The sequence below is a fragment of the Anas platyrhynchos genome, chromosome 5, assembly GCF_047663525.1.
Source record: "Anas platyrhynchos isolate ZD024472 breed Pekin duck chromosome 5, IASCAAS_PekinDuck_T2T, whole genome shotgun sequence".
In the NCBI taxonomy this organism is placed as follows: Eukaryota; Metazoa; Chordata; class Aves; order Anseriformes; family Anatidae; genus Anas; species Anas platyrhynchos.
Window position 1 is genome coordinate 29,856,967 of NC_092591.1, and position 17,682 is coordinate 29,874,648.

General features: G+C 58.6%; 3 protein-coding genes across 5 annotated transcripts in view; 2 read left to right on the top strand and 1 right to left on the bottom strand.

The window, feature by feature from the left end:
• Window positions 1-681: 681 nt before the first annotated feature.
• LOC101796197 (mas-related G-protein coupled receptor member H) lies at window positions 682-2,246 on the bottom strand. The gene is made up of 2 exons (XM_021278020.4): window positions 1,938-2,246; window positions 682-1,675 (listed from the first exon to the last, which is right to left on the bottom strand). The coding sequence occupies exon 2, from the start codon at window positions 1,637-1,639 to the stop codon at window positions 722-724; it is 918 nt and encodes a 305-aa protein (XP_021133695.2). The 5' UTR covers window positions 1,640-1,675; window positions 1,938-2,246; the 3' UTR covers window positions 682-721.
• On the top strand, window positions 2,244-4,370 carry RHOD (ras homolog family member D). The gene is made up of 5 exons (XM_027458600.3): window positions 2,244-2,968; window positions 3,263-3,350; window positions 3,525-3,634; window positions 3,731-3,865; window positions 3,949-4,370. Exons 1-5 carry the CDS (start codon window positions 2,810-2,812, stop codon window positions 4,114-4,116), a joined length of 660 nt encoding a protein of 219 aa, XP_027314401.1. The 5' UTR covers window positions 2,244-2,809; the 3' UTR covers window positions 4,117-4,370.
• A 1,504-nt stretch (window positions 4,371-5,874) lies between these two features.
• KDM2A (lysine demethylase 2A) overlaps window positions 5,875-17,682 on the top strand; it is a 38,722-nt gene continuing 26,914 nt past the window's right edge. The window contains exons 1-3 of one of the 3 annotated variants that reach the window (XM_038180646.2): window positions 5,875-5,999; window positions 6,395-6,422; window positions 7,676-7,780. In XM_038180646.2, coding sequence (XP_038036574.1) covers window positions 5,980-5,999; window positions 6,395-6,422; window positions 7,676-7,780 — 153 coding nt within the window. In that variant the 5' untranslated portion in view covers window positions 5,875-5,979. The remainder of the gene's footprint in view (window positions 6,000-6,394; window positions 6,423-7,675; window positions 7,781-17,682) is intronic. The other 2 variants (XM_072038568.1, XM_072038567.1) reach the window with 2 other exon arrangements.

Sequence of the window (17,682 nt, forward strand, 5' to 3'; positions counted from 1 at the left end):
CACGCTGGAGGGCAGCAAAGCCCCGCGCTCCGCGTCGAGGTGGCCGGGAGATGCGGGGACGGGACTGGAGGGGACAGGAGGGGACGGGGATGGAGGGAATGGGCATGGGACGGGGCGAGAAAAGGGTCCCGACGGATACGGGGATGGGGATGGGATGGAAGGGGCGTGGGACAGGATGGAAGAGGATGGGATGGGGATGGTATTGGGAAGGGGATGGGGATGGGGATGGAAACAAACAGCAGCAGAGATGAGGATCGGGATGGGACACGGATGGGAACAGGGCAGGGTTTAGTATGGGGACAGGGAAGGGGATGGGGAGAGAATGAGACAGGACATGACAGGGTGGGGACAGGGTTGGGATTAGGATGGGATAGAGATGGGGACAAAGACCAGACAGGGAATGGGATGGGATGGCAAAGGATAGGGAAGGGGATGGAGACAGGATGGGGATCCAGACTGGGACAGGGAATGGCATGGGATGCACAGGGAGGGAGAAGGATGGGAACTGAGCTGGGATGGTGATGTGGACAGGAAAAGGATGGGAACAGGATGAGGACAGGTTGGGGATGGGACAGGGATAGGGATGGGGTAACGACAGGACACGAACACATCCTGACAAGCAGCCATGGGAAGGTGACCCGTGGGGTGGCCATGAAGAGGTGTGGGCAGCTGAGCATGAAGCTGGGGGACGCAGCGCAGACAGTGAAACCACAGTGGCCTCTCAGCTGGAGATCACAGTGACCCCTGTCTCCTCAAAGACCCTCCGGAAGGCCACCTGGAGGGACACCAAGGAGCAGCGCCTCCGGCAGCTCCCCACCAGGAAGTAGATGAAGGGGTTGATGCTGCTGTTGATGCAGGCAAGCAGGAAAACAACCTGGGAGTGCCCCATACTGATATTGATATGCTGCACGAAATTCCAGATGCTGAGGGGGACCATTAAAAGGAGGAAGAAGAGGACAGTGAGGAAGATGACGATATAGAGCCTCCTGGGCTGGCGCCGCTGGGAGCCGCACTGGACCTTAATGAACAGGATCACATTGGAAATGACCATGGGTGGGGCAAAAATAAGGAAGTTGAGGGCATACATGGAGATGAGGGACAGACGGCATTGGTCTTGCTGGTGTGTCAGGCACGGGACAGCTACTATAGCAATTACAGAAATGGAGAGGGCCCAGAGCAGGGCACACACCACAGCTGACAGGTGCTGGGGGCGGTGGCAGCGGTACCAGAGTGGGCACAGGACAGACACGCACCTCTCGATGCTGATGGCTGTCAGCAGGTACATGCCCATGTTGTGGGTGAACAGCAGGGGCAGGAAGAACGGCGTGAGGTATGAGAAGAAATGGAAGGTGTGGCAGGAGAGGCTGTCCAGGATGTAGAGGATCGCGGAGGTGAGCATGAGGAGGAGGAAGATGAAGTCAGCGACGGCCAGGTTGAGCACGTAGACGGTGATGGGGTTCCTGCGGATGCGGCAGCCAAGGAGCCAGAGGACGGCCCCATTGCCCACCAGCCCGCAGAGGCAGATGAGCAGCGAGGCGCCGTCCACGGCCACGTCGGGGACGTCTATCTCGCACACCTCTTCTCCCTCGACCGTCGGCGTGGGTGGCGGAGGAGACGGGGCCGTGTGGTTGGGCTCCATGGCAGGAGGCCAGGCGGTGGTGGGATGGGGTCCTGGCTGCAGTCAGAGCAGGGGGCAGGGGGTGAGCAGGACCCCGAGGGTGAGTGGGATGAGGCCAGGAGCAGGGCTCAGGAGATGGCCGGGCTGGGGACATGCTGGGGACAGAGGGCTGAGGAGGCGGCTGCCCTGCCAGTGGTGGGCAGAGTGTGGAGCAGAGGGCAAGGGGCTGCAGGAAGAGGGTTAAGGGGGGCGAGGGGGCTGCAGGGGCCTCGCGGGAGGCGCCAGCAGCGCCCTGGTCCAGGCTCGCCCCCATCCCTACCTTTCCAGGCAGCGGTCTGCGTCCTGTCCAGCTGGAGCCGTCCTTGCCACCGTCCTCTCAGGCGAGGAGATTTCGTGTCTCTGTGTCCTCAGAGGACCTGAGCAGACCTGAGCCTCCTCCGTCCCCTCCGAACAGCGCTGCTCCTTGGGCGTTGCTGCAGGAGCACTGGTCAGGTGGTGAGAGCTCTGCCTCTCTCGGCGATAGTGGCTGCATCTCCCAGCCTCTTCCCTCATCAAATTTCTGTTGGTCTTGGAGGAAAGGAAATGTTTTGCCCAAGAGGATATCCCAGAGGAGAAATATTGCAGCAGCTACATCTTGCTGTGAAAGAATCTTGGTGCTTTTAGGATCCAACCTGATATCTCATTAGACTGCTAATTACCACCTTCCTAATTGTTTTATTGTGCTCCATTCTCCTCCCCCCTACTCTTCCCTAATGTTGGCATCCTTCTGAGATGGTTCATTACTGTTTGCATTTCCCCTCAGCCTCCCAGCGAGGCCTGGCCACAGGATCTGGTCCATGCTCGTCATGTCATGTCCTCGGGGGGGTGTTCAGTGTCGGAGCCATGGGCTCAAGCTGGGGCCAGGCTGCAGGGGACGCAGGGGGGGAGCTGCAGGAGGGCAGACGGGAAGGGCGAGGGCCACAGGTGACACCGTCAGCCGGGCCCAGGGAGGGACAGGGCTCCACAAGTCACCTGCTGGGCCAGGAGGAGCCGTGAGTCATCCCGTGCCTCCCTCCGCCCTGGACTTTGCCTCCGGTGGATGCTCGGGGCGATAAAACCGGCGGAGGCCAGGGAGGGAGTGGGACGCGCAGGGTCCTCACAGGGTGCTGGGGCCCGGAGAGGCGTCCCCGCGGCCAGGCCCACCGTGCCCACATGCAGCAGGCGCCTGGGGGGCAGAGCCCACCCCCGGGGCCCCCCGAGGCCGCGGGCGCCGAGACCAAGGCCGCTGAGATCAAGGCCGTCATCGTCGGGGACGGAGGCTGCGGGAAGACGTCGCTGCTGATGGTCTTTGCCAGAGGGGACTTCCCCAAGGTGAGGCTCCTCCTGCCTGCCCCACGCCCCCGGTGGCACCGGGACCCTCGCCCTGCCCATATCCCCCCATGGGTCCCCTCGCTGGGGACAGGGCCCTGGGACGTGGCTTTAGTCGGCACCAGGGGGGTCCCACTGGGTCCCAGCCACCCACCCAAGGCTCGGTGCTGCTGCGGGAGACCAGGAGTATCCCAACTGCCTCCCCATGGGCCTTGTCCACCCCCCCCCCCAGTCCCTCACCCCACCCCAGGGGCCTCTCCGAGCCACCTGCTGCCCACACGCCCTGTCCCCTGCCAGGTCTACGTCCCCACGGTGTTCGAGAAGTACACGGCCTCCTTCCAGGTTGACGGAAAGCCTGTGAAGATCCACCTCTGGGACACGGCAGGTGGGAAGGGATGGGAGGGGACAGCCTCGGGTGTGTCCCAGTGCGCGGAGGCACTGGGGACAGGGTCCCCCATGGGTGTCCCCGCTGCCTGCCATCCCCCACGTCCCCTCGGCGTGGGGACAGGCGTGGTCCATCGGGGAGCCGGCTGCTGAGGGTCTGCTGCTGCGCCTGCAGGGCAGGAGGACTATGACAGGCTTCGCCCGCTGTCCTACTCGGACGCCAATGTCGTCCTCATGTGCTTCGATGTCACCAACCGCAGCAGCTACGACAACATCCTGACCAAGGTAAGGCAGCGCCGGGGGCTGCTCCCGCCCCATGCAGCCTCCCCAAGGGGGATGCCCACCTATTCCCTCGTCTGTCCCACCCCCCGTTCCCCACAGTGGTACCCGGAGGTGAACCACTTCTGCAAGGGTGTCCCCGTCCTGCTGGTGGGCTGCAAGACCGACCTGCGGCAGGACCCCGAGGTGCTGCGCGAGCTGCGGCAGGGCCGCCAGGAGCCCATCACCTCGCAGCAGGTGGGTGTCCCCCCCTGGCAGGGGACATGAGCCCAGCACGGGGCGACAGGATGGGGCTCAGCTGCTGTCACTGCTCTCTGAAGGGGGAGGCCATGGCCCGGCAGGTCCACGCCGTGTCCTACTTCGAGTGCTCAGCCAGGTACCAGGAAAACGTCAGGGACATCTTCGCTGCCACCTGCGCCACCGCGCTGCGCTCCATCCGACGTCCCCGACGCAGGAGATGGACCCGGAGGGGCTGCACGCTCTCCTGAGACCCCGCACCCCCAGCCTGGGCACCATGGGGCAGGCACGGAGACCCCCCGTGCATGGAGAGGAGCCTGCCCGCAGCCGCCCCACTGCTGAGAACTGACCCGGGGGACTCCCCGGCCCCCAGACCCGCCGGCCGGGTGGGGGACAGGCACTGAGCGGCCACGGCACGGGTCTGCCATTAAAGCTTGGAGATCCCAGCACTGTGTGGTACCCACAGGCAGAGCCTCGGGCACCTGCTGGGGCTCCAAAAGGCACAGCCACGGCACCGTGTGTGTTTGTGTACATGTGTGTATGTGTGTATGTGAATGTCTGTGACTGTGTGTGAACGTGTGTGCATGCATGTGTGTGCATGTGTGTGTGCATGTGTGTTCATGTGCATGTCCATGCGCATGTGAATGTGTGTGCATTTGTACACGTGTGTGTGTATATATGTATGTGTGTATGTGCAAGTGTATGTGTGTGCGTGTGTGTGTACATCTGTGTGTATGGGTGTGTGAATGTATAGATGTGAATGTACATGTGTGTACGTGTGTGTATGTACATGTGTGTAGTGAGTGCATGTGTTTGTGTGTGTGTACATGTGTGTGTGTGCATGTGTACATGTGTGCATGTTGGTATGTGTGTACATGTATGTACGTGTGCATATGCATATGTACGTGGGTGTACATGAGTGTACGTGTTGGAGAGCTGCCAGGCAGAGAAGGACCTGGGAGTGATGGTGGACAGTCGGCTGAATATGAGCCAGCAGTGTGCTCAGGTGGCCAAGAAGGCCAACGGCATCCTGGCTTGTATCAGAAACAGTGTGACCAGCAGGGCTAGGGAGGTGATCGTCCCCCTGTACTCGGCTCTGGTGAGGCCGCACCTCGAGTACTGTGTTCAGTTTTGGGCCCCTCGCTACAAGAAGGACATCGAGGTGCTTGAGCAGGTCCAGAGAAGGGCGACGAAGCTGGCGAAGGGCCTGGAGAACAAGTCCTACGAGGAGCGGCTGAAGGAGCTGGGCTTGTTCAGCCTAGAGAAGAGGAGGCTCAGGGGTGACCTTATCGCTCTGTATAAGTACATTAAAGGAGGCTGTAGCGAGGTGGGGGTTGGCCTGTTCTCCCATGTGCCTGGTGACAGGACGAGGGGGAATGGGCTAAAGTTACGCCAGGGGAGTTTTAGGTTAGATGTTAGGAAGAACTTCTTTACCGAAAGGGTTGTTAGGCACTGGAACGGGCTGCCCAGGGAGGTGGTGGAGTCACCATCCCGGGAAGTCTTCAAAAGACGTTTAGATGTAGAGCTTAGGGATATGGTTTAGTGGGGACTGTTAGTGTTAGGTCAGAGGTTGGACTCGATGATCTTGAGGTCTCTTCCAACCTAGAAATTCTGTGATTCTGTGATTCTGTGTGTGAGTACACGTGTGTGTGTGTACATGTCTGTACATGTGTGTACATATGTGGTGTGTCCGTGTGTGTGCACACCTCCATGCGCGGCCCCCTCACCCCCACGCCCCCCTCCCGCCCGCGGCCCCTCGCCCCCACACGCCCCACTCGGGTCCCCGCACGCATGCGCGGGGCGGGCCGGAGGGGGCGGGGGCCCACGGGGGCGTGGCGGGCGGGCCTGCCCGCGGGAGGGCGCTCGCGCGCGTCCCTGTGCGGCGCATGCGCGCCCGCTTCCCTCCCCCCCCTCCCTCCCCGCTCCGGCGGGGCGGGGCGGGCGGGCTGCGTGCGCGCGGCCGCGCACGGCCGAGGCGGGCCGGGCGGGGGGCGGCGCATGCGCGCGGCGCTGGCCGGGGGAGGCGGCGGGGGGGGGCGCGGGGCGGCTGCGGGCGGCGCAGGCGCAGTGCGGCGGCCGAGGCAGTGTGTATGTGAGGCTCTGACGGGTTCAAAATGGCGGCGGCGGCTCCTGTGTGAGGAGGGGAAGCGCGTCCCGGCCGGGGGGCGGCGGCGGCGGGGCGGGCAGCGGCGGTGGAGGAGGAGGCGGCGGGGTGGGAGCGGCGGGGTGGCGGCCGGCCGGCAGCGGGCCGCGGGGTGGCGGTGCGGGGCGCCGGGGGGCGGCGGTGGCGGCTGTGGTGGTTGTGGTGGCGGCGGGGGGACGCGGCGCCGGGCCGGGCAGCGAGGCCCGCGGGGGCCGGGGGCGGCGGGGGGCGGGCGGGCGGCGGGGCTGTCAGCGGCCGCTGGGGGCGGCGGGGGCGGGGGGGGGCGGCGGCGGGGCCGGCGGGGCGGCCGGGCCCGGTCGCGGTCGCCGCCTGACCCGGGGCTTCGTCCCCTGCCGTCTGTTGTGTTCCTGCCCGGCCGGCGCTAGAAGAGGACAAAGGCGCAGGAGAGACCTGGTGAGCCACTCGCGGCGGGGCGGGGGGGGGGGGGGGGGCGCCGGCCGCCGGTCGCCAAGTTTCCGCAAGTCCCTGGAGGGGAGGGGAGAAAGGAGGAGAGGAGAGGGGCCGGGCGGGGGGAGCCGGCTGCCGCCCCCGGGGGGCCGGCCGGGGGGCAGCGGGAGGGCCGGGCCCCTCCGGGGGGGGTCGGGCCGGGCCCCTCCGGGAAGTTGGCGGGGGGCCGGGCGGCGGTGACAGCTCCCCGGGGGGTGACAGCCCCCGCGCCGCTTTGTTCCGCCGGGCACCGGGCCCCGCCGGGCCGGGGCAGGGCCGGGAGGGGGCGCGGGGCTCGGGGGGTGTTTACAAACAGCGTTCGGGCCGGTCCCGGTGCTGGCGGTGGGGGGAGAGCGGTGCTGCGCTGTCAAACCTTCCCCGGGGGGGCTGGGGGCAGAGAAAGCTCCGGGGGGGGACAGCGGTGCTGCCCGTGCTACGGCAGCAGGTCCCGTGGTACCGCCCGGGATGGCAGAGTCCTGCCCCGAAGTCGTAGGCGTGGGGTTAGGAGCTGCGGTGTAGCTAGGTGCTGCTTTCATTCTGCTCCTTTAAAAAAAAAAAAAAAAAAAGTTGAGATGCCACCTGACACCTTGGGAAACTTTCCCGTGTACGGCATGGTGTCACAAGGTGGCGGGTTGGGAGATGGGAGCGTGTGGGTCTCCTCAAGATGGGAGTTAGTCCCCTACCCACAGCTGCTCCTAAGGGCTGCAGCGAGGTCCCGTACGGCTCCCTGTCCGAGGGAGATGTTCTGTGTGTGTGCGGCTGCTCCCCAGCACTGCGGTGCAGGATACCCAGAGGACAGCAGCCGTGTCATTTGGAGGAGCCGGTTCTCTCATGCGTAGTCTTGCGCTCTGGGGAAACCAGGCTGCTCCCCTGCTGCCGTCAAATGTTTAACAGCAGGCGCACAGCTTGCCTGGTTCCTGTACCCGGTGCGAGGCTGCTGAGCTGCTGCTCGTGCCGGTGGTTGGGTGGAGCAGGGGCCTTCTCCTGCTTGGGGACCTGCAGCTCATGTGTTACAGAACAGCTGGCAAAGTCATTTACCCTAGGTCATGCCTAAAGTTAGAATGGGAGCATTAAAGTTGAGGTGGGCTCATCCCCTGGGTTCACTTGAGCTAGACCCACGCATGGGGCTCGGATTCAACCTCAAAACGAGTGAAGAAATGAGGGATGTAGGTGCTGCATGTCCCTGAGACCTGCTTCACTGTTTCCCTCTGAATTCAAAGGAGGAAGAGGACGACGACAGCAGCCCTGGAGTGTCCTTCTCACTCTCTTCAGAAGAGTCGGAGATGGAGCCTGAAGAAGAAAGGATCCGCTACAGCCAAAGATTGGTCAGTATCGGCTGTTACTGATCAAATCCTGTTCTTGGCTTTCTTCAAATGAAGAAAGAAAAGGTTTTAACTGGCAACAGGTTTAAACAACAAAACAAAAAAACACATTGTAGTGAATTGCTGCAGCTTGTCCTGAGGTATTTGCTCGACCGGTAGTGCGTTGGATGGCTTTGTGGGTCCTGTCTGCATCGCAACGCTTGCCTTAACGGAAGGCACTGATTGACTGAGCTCTGGAAGAGAGGAGCGTTGGGGGCTGGGACTGCGTAAGATGCTTTGGGAAGGTGCTGGATAGAAATATAAAGTGTGTGTCTGTAGCTTTTGTCACAGCAGATTTTCTCCGTGTGTTTGTAGCAACTGGAGAAGGTGCAATGATGTGTGTTACCGGTATGTTGTGTTGGACTCGATTTGAGCACTGTGTGAAATCAGTGAAAACCAGCTTCAGGTTCAAGCTCAAATTTGCTTGTGCATATGTCTCCTGGTGTTTTCTTTTGGGGGGGCTGTTCCAGAGTTCGGGTCCTGGTTAGGCCTTGTCAGGAGCTCTGGCTCGTCTGATGTTTGTGCTGCTGTTTGGGGGACTGCCTGAGGCAACTGGTCTGTGAGTTGGGTCATAACTGAGTGGTGTGGGAGCAGGTGCTCCAGGAGCCTGTGATGCTATTCTCAGAGATCTCAGGGAAGGAGGGGAGTTGCTGTGTCCCCAGCATCACATTTTGGGGCAGTTGTAAACCCTCTGGGAAGTGCAAGCATCAACTCTGTGATAACTGAGGTTGTGACAGGGTTCGTCTCTGAGTCACAGCAGTACGCGCACCCTCACCTTCGAGGTGCTGCCTGTGAAGTTAAATCCTTATCCTTTAATGCTCTGACATCACTTGCTGTGAGGCAGCACGGCTCTCTGTGTTAAGCTTTGCCCTCAGATGTGAGTGGTTCTCATTGCTCCTCTGTTGGTGCTGGGTACCTGGCCGTAAGTGCTGGGGAGCTATAGCTGGCACATGCCTTGCAGGAGGCCCTGGAGTGGAAACCCTGTGGTGAGGGCACGAATAGGTATTCCAGGCCTCACCCCTGTAGAAGGAAGATATTGCATAGGCTGTGGCTTGTCTGCAGAGCTGGGTTACTGGAGGTGTGCTCCTTCTCTGGGGCTTCACCGCATCTGTTGCACGGTCACATTTTGCAGAGAGGATTGTAGCGCAAAACAGTTTGGTGGCAGTCATGTACACTCTTGTAGTCAGCCTTTTCCTGTTTTGGGGAGCTGAAGTAACTCTGATTTGAAGGGTTTTTCAGTCTTTTCTCTTTTTCTGAGAGAGTGCTTTAAGAAAAGCCAACAGTAATACATCTGTGGATGCTTCAAGCTGGCTGGTTTTTCCCCAAGTGCTTTGGTGGGTGCTTCAATTTGGCAACGCTGCCAAAAGCTGCAGTCCTCCCTCGTCCTGACATGTTTGTTCCCACAGCTGTGTGATATGTAGCTTGGGCTGGTGAAGGTGACCACTTCTGTAGCCAGCAGTCAGGCCGGCAAGATAACTTCTCTTGGAGCAAGGCTTCAGGTTTTGGTTAAGCCACAGCCTTAGCTATGCAGCGACCCAGCTGAAGTAGCCCAAAAGAGCTCTACAGGGATGCAGCAGTTGAATGGGACTAGCAGCCAGGAATTCACCAGTGTAAAAATGCTCATAATCTCACAAATAAAAACTGGCAGGAAGAGTTGCTGTCTTGAGCGTACGCGGCCTTAACTCCAGTAGAATGTGCTAAGCTGGATAAACGGCTGCGTGCTGATGAGCTGCGTGCTTAAGGGGCTTGGGAAGGCACACGGGCAGCAAGCAGAGGACAAGGCTCACCCAGGCCTCTGTGGCCTCGTGTCTGTGCTGGCCCTGCTGGCCCGCAGCCTGGAGGAGGAGGTGTGACCCCTGTGTGCTTGGTGAGGCTTGGTTCATGCCTCCCGCTTGGCTCTTCCTGGGAGCTCCTGCTCTCTGTGCTCTTGCTGTGTCCGTGAAGCTTCCTTGCTGAAGGATCTTTCAGAGATGTTTAGTTTTTTTTTCCTAGATGTATGCTCTTGACTTTGTCTGAGCTGTGGGGAGCTGTTCTCTTAGCTGCTGTTTCTGGCCCTTGCAGAGCACAGTATCATAGGTGAACTATCCAGGAAGACAAAAGTAATGGCTATGACTTATTTGAAAATGCTACTCTTACGTATACATCGTTCTTGGGAGCTGATTTTCATATGCCTATTTTAACCCTTCTAGGTAGGGAAACAGGTGGTTGGTAGTAGAGTACACATCTGTGCTTTGTTTCTCACCTGTGTGACTGGTGATCAATGTGGGTGTGAAACAAAAGGTAACATATTTAAAAGAAAAAATCCATGTGTGAGAGTAGTCTTTACCAGCCAAGCAACCTTGACCAGAATATTTTAAGCTTGCTGTCTGGTGTGCTGGGGCAGTTACACTTAGAGCATCTCTTGGTGTGTCGTCCTGGTCTTGAGACCAGATCAGTGTCATTCAGGATGCACAGACAGCCTCAAGTACTTTGCCTCGCTTTTAGTAAGTGACACTGCTGCCTTGCTCTGGTTCACCAAAAATCTGATCAGTGTATGTTTTTTGAATGAGTTCATTGGTGAAAGATCCAGATTTTTGAAGAGAAATTTACCTTTGCTCTGGGCGTAGTAACAGTCCTACAAGACCCTCCTGCTAGCTCACACATCGCTGTGTAGCCAAATGGTGCATCAGGTGGCTCGCAGTGCCCTGTGCTTGCCTCCTGGCTCAAGCTGTACAGCCACGGCGAGGTGCTGGCTCTGGAAGCTGCAGCCACATGTTTGTGTAGCCCCTTCATGGAGGAGCTGAAATGCTCTATTGTGTCCCGAGGCTGGAGTGACGGTCCAGCCCTGGCGTTAACAATGTGATGGCTCCTCTCGGAGACTTGGAAGCCTTCTGCTGGCTGGCACTGGGTGGTCTCGCCCAGCCTATGCCACAGCACGCTGCTCAGCTCGCTGTGAGGAGGCTCGGTGCACGCTGGTGCCTAGAGCCTGAGTTTGTTTGAGGCAGGAGTGACTGGGGGAGCAACTCTGGCTGGGGTGCTCGAGCAGGGTGTGCTGGCCTGGTGCCCTGCTGAAGGGGGAGTTCTTTGCCACGCGTGGAGCTGCTCTGCCTGCGTGGATCTGTGGAGCTGCTGAAGGACTGCCCGGCACACTGCGGGCTTGGCATCCCCCTGTACTTCTTCAGAGGAGTGCTTGGTATTCCCGGGCATGGGAAGTGTGGAGAAATCTCTCCTCCTGTCTGCCTCAGGGCTGATCCTGCCAGGCTGTTACTGCGAAAAAGGACTAGCAAAACCCTGTAAGTTAAGAGTTGGGATCAGCATGTCACTGGAGCGGTGCCGTGAGCTTTCGATGACACTTGGTGAGAGGGAAGAGGGCAGCAGCAGCGCTGTGTCACCTCGGGACGGGCGGCTGCAGTGGGGAGCCTAGCGGGAGAGGGACCGGTCCTGCCAGCCGTGGTCTCTAATGCTGTGGAGTCAGCAGTCTTTATCGTGGGCGTGGTTCCCAGGTAGGACAGGCAGAGCTGGTTTTCAGCCTCCCTCTGCAGTTGCCTCTGGAGCTGATGCCCCGGAGCTGGATGCCACCTCAGGGGATGCACAACTGTGCCCTAAAGAGAAGTTGAGGGGGGGAGGGAGAGGCAGGCATCTCTGCCTGTCTGTGCTGGGCTAGGTAGCTGTCCCATGCCTCCAGCAAACCCAACCAGACTGGAGAGGTCTGCACTGGGGAGGTGGGGTGGGGTAGGAACCTCTTCAACTGGCTCTGCTGCTGGAGAGAGCCTGGGGTGGAGCCGCACCCTCTGCCGGGCCATGGGAGCGCTGCCCTGTGGAGCTGGGGCTCAGGGGAAAGCTGGGGGGAAAGTGCTGTCTCTCCAGTCGCTCAGGGCAGCCCCTGGCTTGCTTTAGCACTGGCCTGCCCTGCCCTCTGATCAGATCCCCGCGTGAAATGTGAGAGGAGGCCTGTCCCTACCAGCTGAAGCCTGGGGCCGCTCCCATAAACAACAGTTAGCAGACCTGTCCTTACATGTCGGTGTCCACGCTGCCCCTGGGTAAGGCTTCACGTGAGCTTTGCAGCACGCAGAGCCGTCAGCCAAGAGATAGAGCTCGGGGCACGTGGAAAACTGTTCCTGCAGCATGGAGGCTCTCATCTCATGCCTTCCAAGTTGTGTCGGGGTACCAGAGGATGCAGCATCTTGCCTTCTCTGCATATCTTGAGGGGCTCAGGCTGTCCCAAACGTGGGATGCAAAGAGTAATGCTTGTCTGTTGGGTGCAGCCTGACCCGTCTGTGCCCCTGCAGTGCTGCTCCCTACCAGGTAACGATCCCTTGCACTTGTGTCTGTCTGTCGTGCTCAGATCTTGGTGTGTCTGACAGAGGCCGGTCCTGCTGGCCTCTTACCAGCTCTTGCAGGGTTGGTTCCACCAACCTGGACCTATGCTGCATGTGACACTTACCCTGTCACACAATGCACCTTCTTGTTGCCTATTAGGATGTGGGTTTTGTCTGCCAGAGAGCCTGGTATGAAACCTGGCTGGCCAAACACTGCTCCACTGCTGGACACACCTCAGTTTCCTAGTCTAGACAGGACCTGGGCTATCAGGGTAATTAATCTCTCCCTCACGCCTCTGCTTCAAACTGAAAACACTGCCTATGAGTCTTTCCAAATGACCCAGGTATAATAATTGAGCCCTAAATAATTTAGGGGCGCTGTTCAGATTTGATCTGGGCAGCGGTAGGGACTGGGAAGGGGGAGTCTTGCTCTAACAGCAACTTGGAAAGCTTTAGAAGTTCAGTGAGCATTTGGATCCTGAAAGATGCAAGATTCCACTGGTCCCTGGGATGATATGGCCCTGAGGCCAACTGGACGATGTTCCGTGTCAGCAGGGAGGTAAATAGCTCTGCTGACCTCTTACTGTACCTTGCGAGTGTCCTGGAAGCCATGGAACTGACTGAGCTGCACCAGACAGCACGGGAGCACTTGAAGTTACGTGTGAGTTCCTAAACAAAATGTGAAAGTGGCACTGATGCCTCCTGTTAATAAGCAGGAGCGGGTTTTCTACCAGGGTTGGCCAGGCTCACTCCTCTCGGGGTGACTGGGAGAGGGCAGAGATACACGGGGTGCGTAAAACGTGCAGTCACTGTGTGTCACTGTGCTGCTGGGACAGCAGACGGAGCACTCGCAGCGTGATCCTGGTGGGGAGAAGGGCAGTCACTGTGGCAGAGCAGGTCCTTGCAGTGGTCCTTACAGCCCTGGTAGGGAGCTGGGGGTGTAGGAGGGTCTTGTTTGCTTGCCCTGGGAAAAGCAAAAGGGCAAAGTGGAAGAGGAAAGCCTCCGGTAGGATGGCTGGGCCTGTAATGGGATATCTGAGATACTAATTCGAGATACCAAGGCTGGCAAAAGCACTGGGGGCCAAGAAGGGCGGGGAGTACTCCCAGTCTGGGAACTGGAACTTGTCTCCTGTTGGCCCGGGGAGCTTGGGTCTCAGGTGTGGTGTTGTGGGGAGGGGGCTGTGGGAACAAAGCCCTCCCTGCCAGGAAGGAGCAGCGAGTAGGCACATGCACACATTTGGGAAGTGAGATTTGACTGCTTCAAGTGGAGTGAAGAAAATCCCCGTAACTGCGCTTGTACCCCAAAAAGCCTACCAATAAAACCTGAAAGCAGCATCACAGCTCTCCTCTTGGGTGCCTTGGCCTGGCTGAGGTGTGGACTGAACTCTGCTGTAGCTGTGCTTGTGCTGGTCCAGGACTGGTTCCTCTTCTGGAGGCCTTAGGACAGGGTGGCAGCCTGGGGGTGCTCTCGGATGCTTCAGTTCTTCTTTCCTTTTCCCTGTGCTAGTGCTGTCCACGTTCACGTGCCCGCAGGTTCTCTCCAACCTCTGCGGTGCTTCTCAGGCAGTGGGGAAGTGCTCTGTACCACATGTCCTGGCCCACCTGCTGGCAGCCGGGGCTGTTTTTCACGTGGAGAACACATGGGTTCTCCCATCATCGTCCCTGCCCATCTGATGGGGAAACCGTAGGCTCCAGGGTGGCGTCACAAAAACGAGAGCTGCTGTGGGTCAGTGGTTCTGGAAGAGCTCTGCTCACACAGCATGGACAAACTCAAAGTTTGCTGTGCCTGCTGATGCTCCCTGTTCACCCCTGTCTCCCAGGAGCCAGGGGAAGAAGAAGCGTGGCTGCACGCTGGCGTTGCTTGTTGCCCTTCTGCTGCCCCTTGAAGCGGTTCGGATAAATCCTGGGGACAAAGCACAGCCTACAAGTCAGTGATGGCAGAGGAGGTGCCTTTCTCACCGCTCTGCTTCTGTGGGGCTGTGTTTGTGCATCACTGTTGCTGTAGAAACAGCACTAATGGTGAACGGAGTGAGCTGGAGCCCGCGGAGGTCCCAGGAACTCAGCCTGAAGGAGGTGTTGGGCCGGGATCTGCCCGGGGTGGCGGCGCGGTGAGGAGAGGTGGGTGGGCTGCTGCTTGGGGAGCAGCACTGTGGGGGGAGCAGTGCTTTCTGCAGCACTCCCAGTGGGTTGGGTGCCAGGAAGGGCACGGGTCTTTGCGCCAGGAGAGCTGAGGAATGGTTCACAGCACTGACTGCTTGTGCGTGTGAGCGAGTTGTGGCATGGGGCACAGGTAGGTTTCGTGGTGGCTGGTTAAAGCAGGTCATATATGCAGCGAGCAGAGCAAAATCTTTTCCCTGAAGTATGTTAAACACTTTGTCTTTCCCAGTCTCTTAGCCATCACACTACACAAACAAGAGTTTTAGTAAAGCCACCTCACACCTTTTTTTGGCAAGGAAAAGGCTTAGCTCCGGGTGTGATCGTCAGCTGTGGTTTTCGTTCGTGCTGGTCCTCAGGGCTGAGAGCTGACTGCAGCACGGTGCTGCCATGTGCTAGCCGGTCCTCAGGGGCTTGGGAGAGGAGGAGCCGTGTGGTAGAAGGCACCAGGGGAAGGATCGGGACATTTCTTGCTAGGGCTGTTATCTAGAGAAGCAGTTCCCAACTGGTGAGATGTGTTCTTGCTGTGAACGAGATATCGAGGGAGTGGGCCTGCTTGGTGTTGTGTTTTCCTTTGCCTGGCCTCCGTACGAGGCAGTGGTAAAAGCCTGTGGGGTGAGAGAGAAGCGGGGCAGTGCTGTGGAAATTGGAGAGGAAAAGGAGCAAATGGCAGAGGCAGGAGCAGAGCAACCTGTTTAAAATAGTAAAAATAACGAGGGAAGAGCCTGAACTGTCCTGCTGCAGTCTGAGGGTGCCCGTGCCCCTGGGTAGCCTGGGATGCTGCTCCCCAGGTGTGGAGGTGCTGTTCTCGGGCTGCTGGCATAGCCCTGCTGCGAGCCACAGGGTCTGGCTGGGTGCTGGTGCCTGGTTTCTGAGAGCATCTGTACAAAGTGCTTCCCATGAGAGGAGAGCCAAGCAGTATTCTGAATTTCCTGAGCTCCAAGTCCTGTTGGGACTGCAGCAGCACCCAGTGTGGATTGGAAGGAAATGGGTAAAGCGTGTGTAATAGTCAAGCCTGCCTCTTTGGAGTTTAGTCTATTTTGTTCCATTTTTGCTCCGTTACCTACTTAAAGCAAAAGGGGTAGCAGAGCTGCTAATGCTTACCCACCTGGCTGCATAATGTATGTGCTGGGGAAACCCTAGGAGGAAAAGGGCTCTACAGAGCAGGCTTTTCCCTTGGGTTTTGTTGACTTGGAAGGGGTGGTAGGTAACTGAGAGAGATTTGCTCGGGCTGCTTGAGAAGTAACAAGGTTTTACATCTAAGAGCAGCTTTTAGGACAGCCTGTGTGGCTCAGAGGATGGGTTTTCTGTCCCGCAAGGTGGTGTGGTGGCAGATTTGATGGTCCCTCATGAGCTTTCTTGAGTGCTTGTGGAATCGAGGCAGGGTCTGTCTGTGCTCCAGGGCGCTGTGGCTCACGTGGGCATTGACAGCCTGCAGGTCAGCGATGTGTGAATTCCCCAGTTACTCCTTGTGTGCATCCAGTTTGTTACAAGTGCAAACTGAAGCGCTCTCCTTGTCTGCCAAAGGTGACTGCCTGGGCAGGGCACGCAGCGCTGCTAAAATTAACTGCCTTCCAGCTCGTCCTGCTGTCAGCTGGCCTCCAGGCTTGCACCGAGACCAACACTGCTGCTGACGGGCTGCTTGCCCCCGGCTCTTCCCCGCAGGAATAGGATTTCTCCCACCGCTGTAACGGATCTTACCTGGCCTTTTGGGGTGGCTCGCAATCATCTCAGGTGGAGCTCGGCCAGTTCTGGGCGCTGTCTTGCCACATGTATTCGCCTGACATTAAAGCACCCATGAATGAGTTTGTGTGAATGTCAAATGTTTGGACTACTCCAGGGAAGAGCTTTTTGCTGTAGAAGCGTGTGAGATGTTGAATTTACAAACTGAGGGGAGTAGAGCTCGTTAGCTAATTACCAGTCTGGCTGCGTTTCAGCAAAGTACACCTACAGACCGTGGCCAGGAGGCACCCAGTGAGGACACACAAGTGGGCACCGCTCTCGTGGGGAGCGAGGTGGCGTAACAATACCTGCAGGTCCAGGAGTGCAGCTTGCCAGCGTTCTTCAGGTTCCTGCATCTCCTCCAAAGGCATACGGGAGCCTCGTGGGAGGCAAGCTGCTCTGGAAAAATGTCAGGCAAAGGGAGAGGGAGACAGGGAGGGGTGCTCTGGCCTGAAGGGGCTGTGGCACAGCAGGATGCACGTCCTGGGGACTGGGACATGGAGGTGCTGGAAGTTCGAGGAGGGGATGGCAGCAGGCAGGGCAGGAAGTGACTCAAATACTGTTGGTTTTGCTCTGTAAATATTTCTGCAAAAGGACATCTTGTTCTGTTTAAATGCGACCTTGTGCTTCTCTCAGAAAACCTGCGGGAGAGCAGACTTCTGGGCATCCCCAGCAGGCTGCTGCTTCCTTTGGAGGTGGCTGCTGGCGGAAGGGGGTGTCCAAGGAAGTTGTGGGGAGCAGCACCATGGGGCTGTGTGAGGAGCATCCCCGCAGCATCCCTTGGAGGAGGAGGCTGCAGGTGGCAGCGTCAGATTAGAAGGGATTGCGCTGGAGCGGCCTGCAGGATTCATATTGGTGGTGCTCCCTACGTGAAGTGATTGGGGCTGGGCTTTGTCTGGGACACTGGAGAGCCTCTGTTCAGGGGGCAGTCTCACTTCTGGAAGTTGTGTGTCCCTGGTGGGACTGACAGTTACTGCTGGGAGGATCCCGGTGGTGTTAGTGAGCGAGCCTGGGGCTGGGACGTGCTGGAGCTCCTGGATGGGGCTGACTGAAGCAGCAGGAAAGCTGGGAGGGCTGCAGCAGCCTGCCGGGCAGGGGAGCGCAGCCAAGATGTGGGATGGGGGACAACTCCTCCAGAAAGGGATCAGGCTGTGCTGTAGGAAGGATTTGTGCAGCTCTTAAACAAATAAAAGCTGGTGTAAAGGTGAGCCCAGTGTTAGCATGGCATGGCTGTGTGCGTCTCTTAACAGTTACTCAGCCAGGTGGCAATTCCCTGTGTGGCAGGTGAAGATTTAAGCACCTTGGTGTAGGAAGGGGTCTCAGGGTGTCCCTACAAGCCCTATACCCATATGCTGACTGCATCTAGCCTAGTATGGAGATGCAGTTTGGGATCTAGGGGACCATGGTTTGTGTACCTGCTCTAGGGAAGCTGCATGCTCCAGGGAGAACTCAGCTGCAGAGACTTGCCCAGAGTCCCTGCAGGTGCAGTCTCCCAAAACGTGTGCTTGGAAATGCAGAAGCTTTTCTCCTTCCTGTCTGCTTTGCTCACCCAAATGCTGTTTTTCCCCACCCTCTCCAGACAACAATGGCTTTAGAGCACAGTGGCCCAGGCCATGTACACAAGAGGTGTTGTATAACCAACGGAGCTTTTTGTGTTGTGGCAGTGCTTCTGGGTCTTCAGCCGTGACTGGG

Coding starts and splice junctions, on each gene's coding strand:
- LOC101796197 (XM_021278020.4), bottom strand. CDS start 1,639: ATGGAGCCCAACCACACGGCCCCGTCTCCTCCGCCACCCACGCCGACG.
- RHOD (XM_027458600.3), top strand. CDS start 2,810: ATGCAGCAGGCGCCTGGGGGGCAGAGCCCACCCCCGGGGCCCCCCGAG. Junction 2,969..3,262: donor CCAGAGGGGACTTCCCCAAG/GTGAGGCTCCTC, acceptor GTCCCCTGCCAG/GTCTACGTCCCCACGGTGTT. Junction 3,351..3,524: donor CCACCTCTGGGACACGGCAG/GTGGGAAGGGAT, acceptor CTGCGCCTGCAG/GGCAGGAGGACTATGACAGG.